General features: G+C 36.1%; 2 protein-coding genes across 2 annotated transcripts; both read left to right on the top strand.

The window, feature by feature from the left end:
- The first annotated feature begins 640 nt into the window (after positions 1-640).
- LOC122288957 (FAM10 family protein At4g22670-like) lies at positions 641-5,187 on the top strand. Its single transcript, XM_043095797.1, has 11 exons — positions 641-924; positions 1,038-1,089; positions 1,189-1,344; positions 1,457-1,544; positions 1,646-1,726; positions 1,861-1,925; positions 2,232-2,372; positions 2,848-2,964; positions 3,051-3,275; positions 3,913-3,970; positions 4,718-5,187. Exons 1-11 carry the CDS (start codon positions 815-817, stop codon positions 4,813-4,815), a joined length of 1,191 nt encoding a protein of 396 aa, XP_042951731.1. The 5' UTR covers positions 641-814; the 3' UTR covers positions 4,816-5,187.
- A 6,113-nt stretch (positions 5,188-11,300) lies between these two features.
- LOC122289079 (MYB-like transcription factor ODO1) lies at positions 11,301-13,325 on the top strand. The gene is made up of 2 exons (XM_043096001.1): positions 11,301-11,704; positions 12,327-13,325. Exons 1-2 carry the CDS (start codon positions 11,442-11,444, stop codon positions 12,865-12,867), a joined length of 804 nt encoding a protein of 267 aa, XP_042951935.1. The 5' UTR covers positions 11,301-11,441; the 3' UTR covers positions 12,868-13,325.
- The last annotated feature ends 1,498 nt before the right edge of the window (positions 13,326-14,823 follow it).

Below are 14,823 nucleotides of genomic sequence, written 5' to 3'. Positions count from 1 at the left end.
TGAGATTACGTGAAAAATGTTATGGTTTTCTGAGATATCCCATTCTCCATTTGATGTGGTATTTGTTTGTTATAAATGACAGTTTTTAATAAAATTAGAATATCATTATTTTTAAAATAAAAGAGAAAAATATAATTAATCTCGTGGCTTCTCAAAATGAAGGTATAAGTCATTTGAATTGTGTAACTAAATTAGATATAAGTAATATAAGATACGAGTTTTATTACGTATAAGTAAAGTCGCGTGCTAATTCGAATATTAAAACTGAATCCTTTATTCAAAATTGAAATTAGTACTATTTTTAATAAAATTTACTTTTTAACCAATTACATTAGATTGATGCACATATTAATATACAGTTATATTTACAACTAAATTTTTTCATAACATAACTTGTTGATTTAAACATTCATATACTATATATTTGTACAAGCCCATTTTCAAGACATAAACGCTATATTACATTATATCAAAATAATTATTACGTTTTATCTCATTTTTAATTCGATTTATTGTTGGTGTGATAAATTTTAAAGTGATTTAAAATATCACTTAATAAAATTAATTAAAAGGGGTCATTAAAAATGATAATATCAAAAGAAAAATAGAAAAGAGTCCCAAGCGGTGCTTATCCAATAGAAGCTACCAGATCCGGAAGAGGCTGGCCAGGCTAGACCGAGTAAGGCAAAAGTCCCAGACTCCCAGTCTCAAGTCTTTGCCACTTCCCGCTAACGTTAGAAACGAAAGACCGAAAGAAGAAAAAAGCTCAGAACCAAAAAGGCCTTCCGAATCCAATCGAAGTGATCCGGAGAGAATGGACGAGTCGAAGCTGAACCAATTGAAGCAATTCGTCGAGCAGTGCAAGTCCGATCCCTCCATTCTCAACGACCCGTCTCTCTCCTTCTTCCGCGACTATCTCCTAAGGTAATCGCATAAATTAATGCATTCCTCATTTTTCCATTTCTGCTTATTAAAGCAAAACAAACCAGAGATGGCTTTTTCATTGCCTGTTTCTCTGCTTGATTGTATCCAAACAGCCTCGGGGCCCAGCTCCCTCCTTCCGCGTATGAGCACGGCGACTCCAAATCCGTACTCTCTCACCGCTCTTTGTAATTTTTAGGGTTTATCACATTTTTTTAGAACTATATGCAACTATATATATGTAAATATTTATGATTGGGAGTGCAGAAGAGCTTTGTAGTGGAGGAGAGCGACGAGGACGTGGCGGACACGGATGTCGGGAAAGGGAATGCGGACGATGAAGGAGAGGAGGACGAGATAGTCGAGTCTGATATCGAGCTCGAGGGCGAGACGCTGGAGCCTGATAATGATCCTCCGCAGAAGGTCCTTTTTTTTTCCGCTTTGAATCTAAATTACATTTTAATTCCACCATGCTATTTTTTTGTGGGGTGTTTCTGTATACAAGCGATATATGGATGATACTATATGCTTGCAGATGGGAGATCCATCAGTCGAGGTCACCGAGGATAGCCGTGATGCCGCGCAGGCTGCTAAAGCCAAAGCCATGGAAGCCATGTCTGAAGGTATAGATTAGTATATATAGAAATTATGAATATTAAATGTGTATAACCGACAAGTATGTTGCGAGGCATTTTGTGAATGGTATAGTTTTGTGGAAATGTAGGTAACATGGAGGAAGCGATTGAGAATCTCACGGAGGCTATTTTGCTCAATCCAAAATCAGCCATCATGTACGCGACCAGAGGTACGGTTTGGGTTGGGTGGGTGTGCGTAGCGGCATATTATTCTCGCTACGTTATATGTTTTTGTTTAAATATCTGAGGTAATTTTTGGCTTATTAAACTGTTAATTTGGTTTCCTTGTGGTGCTTTTTTACAGCTAGCGTCTATGTCAAGATGAAGAAACCAAATGCAGCTATCCGTGATGCTAATGCTGCTTTGGAGGTTGGTATTATTTCCTTGTATGCCATGAAGCATGTTATTTTACTTCTCCGTATGGTTCACACACAAGCATGTGCATGCTTGTATATATTTGTAAGGATGCATATTGTATTCTTATTTTGATACAACATGACGCAAACAAATGCCTGGTGAAGCCAAGCATTGGCTTTATGGTGTTTTTGTTTGGAAGTATGTTTTACTCTTTCGAGTTCATATGCTTGGTGAAGCCACATATTCAAATGTGTGTTTTAGAGCTAGATGCAATGTAGAATGTGATATTCTGAGAAGGTGAGTTTTACATTTCTGCAGATTAATCCAGATTCTGCTAAAGGTTACAAGACTCGTGGCATGGCGCAAGCAATGCTTGGTCAATGGGAAGATGCTGCAAAGGATCTTCATCTGGCATCAAAGTTAGACTATGATGAGGAAATCAATGCTGTTTTGAAGAAGGTTTCCTCTCTCTCTCTCTCTCTCTCTCTCTCTCTCTCTCTCTCTCTCTCTCTCTCTCTCTCTCTCTCTCTCTCTCTCTCTCTCTCTCATGCACACATGCACAGAGTCAAATGAGTATTTATATGGTTGGCTGGCTTTAGGTTTAGAATGTGTTTTACCAATATGTTGATACCAGTGTGTGGTTCTTGTGCTGTGTAGTTGTGTCATATAGTGTTAATGAGGTACTCTCAGAGTTTCAATGTAAGTTGTAAGAATTAGGACTATATGCGTGGAGTAAAAATTTATATATTGGCAATAATTTAATTATATATTTTGAGATGCTCCTCACTATTTGTCAATGCATATAAATTGGCATATTGTTGCATAAGTCTTGAATTGTTTACTCTCTCTCTCTCTCTCTCTCTCTCTCTCTCTCTCTCTCTCTCTCTCTCTCTCTCTCTCTCTCTCTCTCTCTCTCTCTCCTCGGATTTTCCAGGTGGGACCAAATGTGCACAGGATTGAGGAACATCGTCGGAAGTATGAAAGGTTGCACAAGGAAAGAGAGGAAAGAAAGATTGAGCGTGAAAGACGTCGTCGCCGTGCTGAAGCTCAGGTAAGCTGTTTTGGGTGGCTCCTACCAAAATCATCCACTATCTATTTGCTATAAGACTAAGAATTTTCTTGCACATTCTGTTCAAGGCTGCATATGAGAAGGCTAAGAAGCAAGAGCAGTCATCTTCCAGTAAGAAACCTGAAGGCATGCCAGGCTTTTCAGGGGGGATGCCTGGAGGCTTTCCAGGGGGGATGCCGGGAGGCTTCCCAGGAGGGATGCCTGGAGGTTTCCCAGGAGGGATGCCTGGAGGTTTCCCTGGTAGCATGCCAGGAGGGGTGCCTGGAAATGTTGATTTTAGCAAAATATTGAATGTGAGTTTGATGGTACTTTGTATTTTATTTTTATTTTTTTTATTTTTGTGAATGTTGCCAATATTTCTAGTTAATTAGTATATGTAGGTCTGAATATTTGACAAGATACGGAAGGTATGCACAGGAAGATAACACATAGAACCATGGAAGATATTCTTCTCAACTAGGTGTCTCTTTTGTATCCTTCCTGTATACTCGGTCTTTGCCTAGATTATACTAATAAGTTCTTTCTTACTTATCAAAAAAAAAAAAAATTTGACAAGATATTACTGATGTTTGCAATTTCATTTTTGGCTTTAATACAGAGGAAAAAAAAAAACTTAAATGCAATGAGCTTGTCCTGTATATGTTCCATCTCTTCCTCCATAGGGTTATATTAATGAGTAATGCATCTCATGATTCATCATCCCAATTCTCATCATCTCATCATCCCATGATGTGGCATTAGATGATTTGAGATTATTTATTATTTTTCACTTATGAACCGATCATCTAATGCCACATCATGAAATGATGAAAGGATAATGAGAATGAGGATGATGAATAGATTTGTTGTATATTAATTCAGCATTTAAATCTGGGATGTGTATTAGACTGGTTCTTTGATGCATTTTTGTTTTTTATTTTTATTTGATAGGACCCTGAGCTGATGGCAGCATTTAGTGATCCAGAAGTCATGGCTGCTCTTCAAGATGGTATGTTTTCTATTCCCATATCCTTTGATTTCTGCTATGATTATTTCACGGTTCTGCTTGGTCACTGAGAATTCTCAGATGAGAATTTTGAGTTTTAAGATTAAATATTAAAATATTATATTTTAATATTATTATTGTATTGGGATTTGAAAAAGTTAAGAAAAAGTTAAATTATTTATTATATTTTATATGAGGATTTGAGAAAGTTGTAATGATGAGATGAGAATTTTATGTTTGAGATAAAAATTCCTTAAGGCCAAGCAGAACCTTATTGTCTCTCCTTGAACCGCACAGATTGTAGTTGAAAAAAAGTGGTTGGATTAAATAGATCTGTCATGGTTGGTGCACACGTGAAAACTGCTTAACTCCTTTTTTTCTTTTTTCTTTTTTAAGAAGAGGGACGGTTCTCTCAATTTTATTAATAACTCTCTCTTATGACGAGGAATACCTTTTACAAGCAGTGTTAGAGCTTTGGAGGTTATATAAATCCCAAAACCAAAGCTCTTGTAAAATCTTGCATTCCAAGGAAAAAAACTATTGCTACATTAATATTCCAAAGTATCTATTACAAAAACAGAAATAAAGCAAATATTCAAAAGTACCATTTCTATCTAAAATTTGATAAACCAGATTTCTTTACTTACTGTGCTGTATCATTGATAGTATCTAGAACTTCCATCGCCCCCAGAATGGTTGCAATGCCGTATCTGACTGTCTTTCCTGTTGTTCTTTGTGATGATTTTGCAGTAATGAAGAACCCTGCAAATCTGGCAAAGCATCAAGCTAATCCCAAGGTGGCTCCCGTGATTGCTAAGATGATGGGCAAATTTGGAGGACCTCAGTAATCTGTTTTAAGATCGAAATAGTGATTGTGGGAGATCTAACTTCAGGAGCTGAGGTAGGCAGGATCTTTCACGATACATTGAGGTTTTATTAACCATTCCAACATCGAAAGCCATGGTGGTACGAATGATGTGTGGCTGTTTCGGACTTACCAATTTAGACCTTGTTGTAATTGAATGCTGATTTTGATAATCTATCTTGCCGATATGTGCGGGTGAGGCAGTATGTATTTTTCGTACTCTAGTAACGCGTTTGTCGGACACACTTGTACCTCTCCGATTCATTTTTCTTCAGGTCGGTCTTTCTATATGAAAATTATTGATAGATTGGATCGCCCGTTCTTGGGCTTGGGCTTGGAGCCTATGTTTAAATCAGGTGATGAGCATCGTGTGTATATATAATTCAATTCGGCAACTGAGTCGGCAACTCTATACCACATATCTGTTGAGGGTAAAAAAATAAAAAGTAAAAATTCAGTAGGTAAGAGTAGGGCCGCTGAGTAGAAGAAGTGAGAACTTCATACATACACACACACACACATATATATACACACGCACGCACACACACGACTCTTCATTTCTCTCTTTTTCTAAAAATGTATTTGAGGGGGTTAGGTTAAGAGTATATTAATTTTTCATGAGAGTAATATCTAAAAAAGCATAGAAACCAAGTAAAAAGGCAGAAGCCGAGAAGTAGCAGTCAAAGCTGCCAAACACAATGCGTACAACATTGCTTGACAATATAACTGTTTCTATTAGACTCTACCTTTTTATTTTATTTTTGATAAAACAAGTGTTCTTTCTAGTACTGTCTCTTTTTATTTTATCAAAGCTTCGTGGGGGTGTCTGGTCAATAATGGACTCTATGGCCTATGCCGCCCGTAACGATAAGCGTACGTTAATATTATAACATTCATGCACAAACAAAGAGCAAAAATAATTATATATATATATATATAATTAGAGTGACGATCCCATGAAAATGTGGACGGTTCTCTTAGTCGGTAAGATATTTTTTCTTCTGTGACCGGTCACTATACAACGTATTGTAATTCCTAGCTAGTTCATGTCGAAGCTAGGTTGTATTGTACACTGTCGGTAAGTAGTAGCCGCCGATCGAGGGGTCGTTTTGGTCTGGGATGCACTTGATAATCAGCGTCATAATAGCGTTCTAGCTAGAGTGGTATATATAGTCAGCTTTGCCCGTAAAATCCCACTCGATGACAGTTTGACACCATTTTAAGCCAAGTAATTATATTGATCCTTAATGATGATGGGTAGCCTAGCTTGAGAAGGGTTTTCTTTTAATCTTAATCTGTTTTAACCGACAAGCTTGACACCATTTTCATAAATTTAAATTTGCTTACGGATGCGTCATAATGTTGGGTAAGAAAATACTGCCTTGCCCACGACCCAACAGTCAACCCATCTTTTGGAAATTAATGCTGCTTTTCTTTTGATAGAATTAATAATTCTTTTTGGTACGTTTTTTCTTTTTCTTTCTTTTGAACACATGATCAGTCCAATTCATCTTGGTATCGACATGTATCCAAATTTCGTTCATTCGTCCATTTCATATTGTTGTAAAGTTCTAGCTGTGAACACGCAAAACTTTATGGCTAGTTAGGAGGCCCGTAGTACCAAAGCAAACCGCCTGATCCTTCACCTACTGAATCAAGATTCAGTTTAAATGGCAAATCTGGTCATGCATGATTAATGATTTTGAAGCCACTTCGTTTTCATACGGCCTGATCGACTTTTTATTTGACTATGATCGATCGACGTCGTTGGCCGGCCGTATGACTAATTACCAATTAAGAACAATGGTACATGTATATATATAACTAGTCATCTTTAATTTGAATCGAAAGAAAGCAAATTTACGCAACCTATGCTGCTTTATTTGTTGATGATTGTCATGTTTCCGATCAACCCCGAAGGCCGTGAGCTATATATATCATGTACGCGTACGTGTGCGTGTGTGTTTTTTATGTTTTGATCTCATGACCAAAAAGGAAAAAATAAAAACAAAGAAACATTTTTATTTAAAATTAGAGCCAGCCAACCAACCGAATCAGATGAAAGGAGGCAATCCATCTACGTACGTACGTACTGTCGAAGAAATATATATATATATATATATATATATTTTATATTTTATATTCATAGGTGTCCGGACTAACTTGCGTACACTTCGACTAATCCCACAGATTCTAAATTGAAGGAACTCAAACTGATGACCATTAGGAAGCAAACCTAAAATCTAACAAACTGAACTATCCCTCAAGGTTCATATTGTCGAATAATTAAAGTATACTCAAAGAGTACGTACTAGTAAAAGCTCTTGAGTCCATATCGATATGGCCTATATATATATTTACAAGAAAAACGAGTATTTATGATGAATTATTTATGATAAAAATGACTATATGCAATGAAAACATACTTATTTTAATAGGAATTAGTCATTTTTGCAGGAATAGCAGTTTTCTTGTAGTATAACTAGCTGCTTAATTGTCTTGATCTTATTTGATTAATGGGCAATATTTTTGGTCCACAATTCAACGTCGTATATACAACAAACTTACTTTTTCCCTAGCTACCAACTTTTAACTCCATTTGGCTTTAATTATACGACCTCTGATGCGTCTTGTAGCTTGGAGAAAAACCAACATCAAAATCTGGGTTTCATCCAAGAGATGAAGATATTCCACCATTCAAATGTCATATCCTTAGACCAGTACCACTTATTACAGGATTGATTTTTGCCAACCTTTCAATTTCTGAGAAAAATATTGGTCTCGCTTCTAATTGAGAATGTTTCAATGTTTCAGTGGACGGATTAGTTCTCGAGTGTGTGCACGAAATTCACTTAGATGCTTAACTATTTATATATACATATATGAGAAAAGATATATATTCCCATGTCTGAAGACTAATTAATTTAAAGACCTCCAAGTCTTCGACAAGCGTTGATCGAGCTGCACGCCTACTTTGTTTGGTTCTTTTTTATTTATTTATTTATTATTTTAATTAGATCTATACCTTAATGACGACTGGATTACTCTCTAGCTACGCAACTAGCTCCTCTAAAAAATATTATTATCCACTAATTTGCTATATTAAAGTACATAAATCAAATGCTCTGGTGCACGTTTATCTCTCAAGTCTCAACGTTTTGGAAATTTCAATTAGCTAGGTAGCTAGTTTGTCACTTTTAGATGCAGTGCTTTGATGTTACTGGATCCATATTGAAGATGTGATTTTGGATGGCTATTCATGATCATTATATTGAGGAATAAATTTCACATTACTTGTAGGCAAGGTCTTTGGCATGTTTATAAGATTGAAGCAAACATCTCTTTTTGAACCGGTTTTATGAGAAAAGTTAAGCTTATGAATTTTTTCATAATATCAGAGCCTACCACAAGACGAATGAGGATTCACATTACTTACTTCATGATAAGGACTAGAAAAAAATATTGGCCTGGATATGAGAGAGGTGTTGATCAGGAATAAATTTCACATTGCCTGTAGACAAGGTCTTGGTCATATTTATAAAGTTAAGACAAATCTCTCTTTTTAAACTGATTTTATGATAAGAGTTAGGTTCATGAATTTTTTCACATCAGACTAAAGTGGCCAGATAGTTCATGTCTCATTGTAAGCTCAAAAGAACATGTGCATGCATATATGGTTATATATGATTATTCATTAATTATATGTTTCAAAATAAGTGCGTACGTTAGATTTGCACACTCCACAATTATAAATATAATTTTTTTTTTTAATTTACAATATAATTAAAATATAGAGGTTTTTCTAAAATTTTGGAAGTACTGTACCTATATATGATCAGCACAATGTCTACGGTGATGAGCTTGACTAAAAAATGGATGCATGCCCTATATTTTTTTTTTAAAGAAGAGAACGGTATCCTAATTTTATTAATAGCCCTCATTTTTTACGAAAAAAAACCGTAATTATAATCCGACACTTCAGGGTTACGAATAGAAGGATGCCCTGCATAATTATATGCATGTGTGGCCAGCAATTTGTTCGTTAAACATGCATGTACGATTTTGTCAACATATATGAAATATTGTTTAATAAGCATCACCAACATCCTTGTTAATCCAGCATGCAATGCCACGTTTGCTGATCACCTGCTACACGACATGTCCGTGGGAAATACAAGAAAAATGGCCTTTTGCGACCAATGATTGCTAATAGTCTTTTCGCCGTTATAAATTGGTCGCAAAAGGCCGTTTTTCTTGTAGTGTGCTCACAATATCATAAAATCTATAGATTCAATAGAGCATGTAAATTAAGGTCATGAGTCAACCAATGTGAGATTTCGGGATTTGAGAACTTCTACGTGGTCGTGTTTGCATGACCAATATATACGCGGATGGTTGGGAGCCAGCAAGTGTACATGTGGTTTTTATAGGTAAACTGCATGTAAATTATTTATAAAGTAAAATAGCATATATATGACTTCCCCACGATTCCTCTTCCTTATACAAATTAAGCAAAACCCAAGATATATATGTATAGGAAAAGAAAAAATGCACATATAAAATTATCTGTTGCAGTGGCTTGCAAGTAATATAATACTTTTTCATTTGATTTACACAAGCTGCATGCATGGCACTGCAGAAGTGCACAAAGGCAAGGAAAATTAATTGGATCAGATTCGTTATGGACAGCCTATTACCAACTACCAAGAGCTTATATAATAACATATATGATTGATTATGTACAGCCAGAGATAAAGAGACGGAGAAGTGAGAGCTCACAAAGGTCAGCTAGAGATCTAAACGTAACCATATTAAGTGGGAAACTCAGTTATTGGGATCGATTGAGGGAAAAGGGTCCACATTGAACTATACCCACCTACATCCCCTCACAGAGTCAAAAACCAACAAATTGGATTATCAACTACCCCCCATTAATATTCTAGCCATAGTAAAACCTAACAACTTGATGATCACGATATTGAGGAAATTACTCACTCATGATAGTACTTAAGAGCAAGTTGTTGATGATTCGAATTTCGAGGTGGGCTTCTCCTGGCACGACACATGTTACAGCCAGATGATTATGAGGTTTTACTGTATATTGTACTCGTCTTAATCAACTATATATATATATATAAATTGATATAAATTAAGCTTTTTCTGATCAAATGTTATATATTAAATGTTGGGAAATCAGCTCATCTATACGGCCAAATATAATAACAATAATATTATCTGTACGATCAGGGTAAAGCTCGATTGGACTCTTGATTATCATATTCTAACCTGGAATTCATATATATAATGTTTCCGTGGAAGACGTCCCTGTAATATTATTAAGAATAATGTTACGTACCAGATATATATATGCATACATTTGTGGCCTGCGTCGAATTAGATGCTAAAACCACTTTTGGGGATCTTTTTTAACCAATTAGATTTGCACGCATGTATCTTAGATCGATCGAGTACTGGGCGGCCTTAGCTAGCAGCAGCAAGAATCATGTTCTTAAAAAATGCGTCAGCGAAGATCAGTTTGGTTTGATTTTCTCTAATTCGATCGGATCATATTGATCCAATGAGAAAAGAAGAATATTGTCGAATCAACAAGTTCCATGTTAGGAGATCGATGTGATCCCGTTCGATCCCCGCGTTGAGCAAGAAAGAAACTGATTGTCAATTCCCACTAAATTTCTTGTTATGGCGACGTTGGGATTTATATATTAATTCAAACTTAGATACATGGCCGGATCGAGTTTAAGGCGATTCGTTAACCTGTAGAGGCGTCAGTCTCGCAACAACCACAAGTATATTTGCTGGCTCGCAGTGATTGGCAGTTGAAAGAACCATAAAACTAAATTAGCACCACATGAATTGTTCTGAACATTGCCACGTGCTAGCTAGCCAGCTAGCTGCATGCATGCCTAACAAAATTCAACAAGATAGTAATTTAGAATAATAACTACGCCAAGCAAGATCGATCTCTTGACTGACTTGAATTCAAACCCATCCAAGCTAGCTAGCTAGGACTTTAATTATTAGTGATTCTGATCAACACAAAGCTGGGTTAATCAGGCGGGCGTTGTGTGTGGATGCGGAGAATAGTACGTAGCAATCTGCAGAACGGCAGAACAATACCAGATTCCACAACAAGAAGCAGGAGACGTAAACGTGGTGATGACGAAATGGGTGATGGAATGGTTGAGTAAGAGTGCAATCTGGAGTAGTGGGTTTGTGTAGGAAAATGAGAAGTACAAGTACAAATCTTTTTGGATGCTTACATGTAGCTCTGCCTTTTGAGTCTCCAATATTTCATCATCACCCATTTGTGTAGCAGCACATACGAGAGAAACCCCATTTTAGTTCCCATGTCCCTTTCACAACCCCAGTGGTACTGGTCCCCGACTATCTGATCTGTCTCTTTCACTCTGCATAATATATTGGTGTTTTCAGTATGTTCATATTATATATATTACAACAATTTGTCCTGGGAAGGGTCAGGGTTTTTATATGAAGGTGGGTGTGGGGCTTTTGGATACTCATTGCAATAATAAACATATGTGAGAGTACTAATTGTATTAGACTTGCAATACTAGGCTAGCTACTGATATGGGGAGGCAACCTTGCTGTGACAAACTTGGGGTAAAGAAAGGCCCATGGACGGCTGAGGAGGACAAGAAACTCATCAACTTCATTCTCACCAATGGCCACTGCTGTTGGCGTGCTGTCCCTAAGCTCGCCGGGCTCCGACGCTGCGGCAAGAGTTGCCGGCTTCGTTGGACCAACTATCTTCGCCCTGACCTAAAGAGAGGCCTCCTCAGTGAAGCTGAAGAACAACTGGTTATTGATCTTCATGCGCGTCTCGGCAATAGGTCACTCAAATTTCTTTGTTATTTACAGTTTCATCCTTCTGCATTATGTTCTGTTTGAGCACTTTTGAGCTTAAATGGTTTGATTAATTAATGGTGTTTGGTGTGGAAATAATTTGCGTACATGTTCATTTTACCTTAATGATACGTTAAAATAATAGTCTCTTTGTGTGAGATACAAGGTAATTATATATATACAACTTTCTTGTCTTCAATCATAACGATGAGAAAGATATAGAATAAATTCATTTTAATTTTTAAAATTATTTATTCAACAAGGCAACTTATAGTGAACGCATTTGACAAGAGTACGTTAACTTATTTTGATGGCACGTTAACTTGAACAGGGCAAGGAAGGATTTTCGGATCATGTCATGGTTTTGAAAATGGAAGAATACCATCTAGCTAGGTTAACAGCCTATTGGTTGTTCAATTCACGGTGCATTATAATCTCCTTGTCTGGTGCGCTAGCTTTCAATGCATCTATATGTTGTTTGCTTAAGATTCAAGAGCTAAATATCTTAGCATCAAAGCAAGCCATATTGTATGTTAGTTGTTGACATCAAATTCTCTGCTCTATATAATTGTACTTCTGCTTATCGTTTTTAATAAAATTTCTTTGTAGGTGGTCCAAGATTGCAGCCAGATTACCGGGAAGAACAGATAATGAGATTAAGAATCACTGGAACACCCACATCAAGAAAAAGCTTCTTAAGATGGGACTTGATCCCGTCACTCATGAACCACTTCATGATAAGCAACCGTTTTCCGAGGAAACGTCAACAACTGCTAGTCACTCGCAAGAATCGGCCGGAAACCACTGTGTGCCGGAGAACGAGTACAGCATCATAAACTCAGAGAACCACTCCAGCTCACCAACCGAAAACTGTTCGAGAGATGTTCATGAGTCCCTTTTGTTAGACAATATCTGCAACGATAATGAATCTTTAGGGAACAGCTTGTGGCTAGACGAAGTTCCACTAGTCGATGCAGCATCGTGGGAAAACCAGCAGCCTACTGGAGAAAATATTTGCAGTCATGATCTGGGTTTTCCATCACTGGAGGAGAATTGTGCATGGTTATTGGATTGTCAGGATTTCGGTATTCACGACTTCGGTTTCGACTGTTTCAGTACTGATATTGAATTAAATGTGTTAAACCCATGAATATTAGACATGAGAGAAAAGCATTAGAACGTCGTACGTAGATGCATCATGACGATACCAGTACTGGAGTACTATTGATCATGAGTTGGTGTGAAGTTTATCTACTGTGTTGCAGATCGAATATTCTAATTTGGAGGTGGAAGGTGAACTTTGCCTCTTATGAGGTCCCTCACCAACCAAAGTAAACAATAGTGCAAGAGGCCGGAATCCTTTAAAATGTGATATTATAATTTTCTGATTCCTTATAACTAATGTTGTAGTCGTATGTCGAAGGTAAGCTACATATATATGGACAAAGTGAGCAATGTTAAGTGTCGTGTTAGTGAACTTAGAGGTTTTCGTACGTCGATGTGAGTATATATCCTTTTGTACATGCTCATGTATATAGTACTATATATATATTATATCTAAGTTTCAAATAAAATAATAAAGAAAAAAAGTTCATTTTGTTTTGTTTATAACATATTCTCTGACACGTACGTACCTTGACAATCAAAGACTGGGAATATATACCATTTTATTCATGAAAACAAAAACAATAAAATGGATTTTGGATTTTGGGTTGGCTTTTTCTGGTTAATTTCTGGAATATTGTTTAGTACTGTTTAGTTTGTTTATGGTTTTTTTTTTTTTTTAATACTTGCGTTTTAGGTTTTTTTAGTATTTGTAACCCCAAAGTATTTGATTTGTTACCATGATTTTCTTCTAGCATAAGTAAGAGTTATCAATAAAATTAGAGTACCGTCTTTTTTTTTTTGTTAATATCTTCATAATCTCCTATTAAAAGCCATGTATATAATACTAATACTGATTTGACTTTTCTTACATACAAGCAAACTTGCATATCAAGTTGTATACAAATTATACTGATGGCTTTATATTCAAAATTTAAATTGACACTGTTTTCAATAAAATTTACTTTTTGACTAATCGCATTAGATGAGTGTATGTATTGATAAGTAAAATCACTTACAACTAGATTTTTCCTACCGATTTATCTCTTCCAAAATCTCTTTAAGTTATTTTATTATCAGTCAATGTATAGAATACATCATTCATATCACTTAAATAGTAAGATCATTTAATTTGTATGGTTTAAATTTAAAAAATTTTCTTCTAAATCATATATATATATATATAAGCATTTTATTAATTGTGCCATTTTTTTAAGTTGAAAGAATTTTAGAAAAGATACAAGATCCCTGCACTGATTCTTTGCAGCAAATCATGGGGACAGAGTTGCTAGCCATAATCCTTTACTACAAGATCCCCCGTTAATTTGGATCCATTTTAAACTAACATAAAGACGACTCTTTCAACAGTTAATAGTATTCAGCAATAATAGGACCCCACTCTTGAAATATTTTGCCTCACAGTAACGACTTTGTTTTGTTTTTTGTAAAAAAATTATAAAAACCCGATTTTATTATTAATAAATACTAATTATTACAAAATACCAGATAATTATAACAAATTAATTATCCGAAAAATCCACTTAACACATAATTCTTGCATCTCTAGTGTCTCAGACTCTCCACCAATATCATCGATCTAAAGACGTCACAATGCCATAAATCTACTCAAGGATCCCAACAACAACGTCTCGATCGACTAGCTTCTTAGAGAACCACAAGCTGGCCGCAGCTTTTCTCAATTCTTCCGCAAATTATAATGATATACCACATCCGAACCCCAACTACCTGAAGATCTGGAGTATGATCTGCCCTCACCAGAACAAGCTAGCCCAAATTATTGTATGCAACATTAATAATAAAGCCGATTAAAACAATTCAAAAGCATCGGTTTCGGGATCATGATGGCCGGCATCACGTACGCACCCACAATATTGCATGTGTTCTACAAAAAATACTGGGAAATAGTGTAAAAGATGTCATGAATGACTCATGATCAGAGCTGTACGTACATATATGCATGACACGTACGTACATTTTATTC

The sequence above is a fragment of the Carya illinoinensis genome, chromosome 12 (genome assembly GCF_018687715.1).
Source record: "Carya illinoinensis cultivar Pawnee chromosome 12, C.illinoinensisPawnee_v1, whole genome shotgun sequence".
Taxonomy (NCBI): domain Eukaryota; kingdom Viridiplantae; phylum Streptophyta; class Magnoliopsida; order Fagales; family Juglandaceae; genus Carya; species Carya illinoinensis.
Note: the sequence above shows the minus strand (reverse complement) of the source record. Positions and strands in the feature narration are given on the sequence as shown.

Bases quoted from the DNA above. Each gene is read 5' to 3' on its own strand.
- LOC122288957 (XM_043095797.1), top strand. From the start codon at position 815: ATGGACGAGTCGAAGCTGAACCAATTGAAGCAATTCGTCGAGCAGTGC. The intron at 1,926-2,231 runs GTTGGTATTATT...ACATTTCTGCAG, and splicing joins ATGCTAATGCTGCTTTGGAG to ATTAATCCAGATTCTGCTAA. The intron at 3,276-3,912 runs GTGAGTTTGATG...TTTATTTGATAG, and splicing joins ATTTTAGCAAAATATTGAAT to GACCCTGAGCTGATGGCAGC.
- LOC122289079 (XM_043096001.1), top strand. From the start codon at position 11,442: ATGGGGAGGCAACCTTGCTGTGACAAACTTGGGGTAAAGAAAGGCCCA. The intron at 11,705-12,326 runs GTCACTCAAATT...ATTTCTTTGTAG, and splicing joins CATGCGCGTCTCGGCAATAG to GTGGTCCAAGATTGCAGCCA.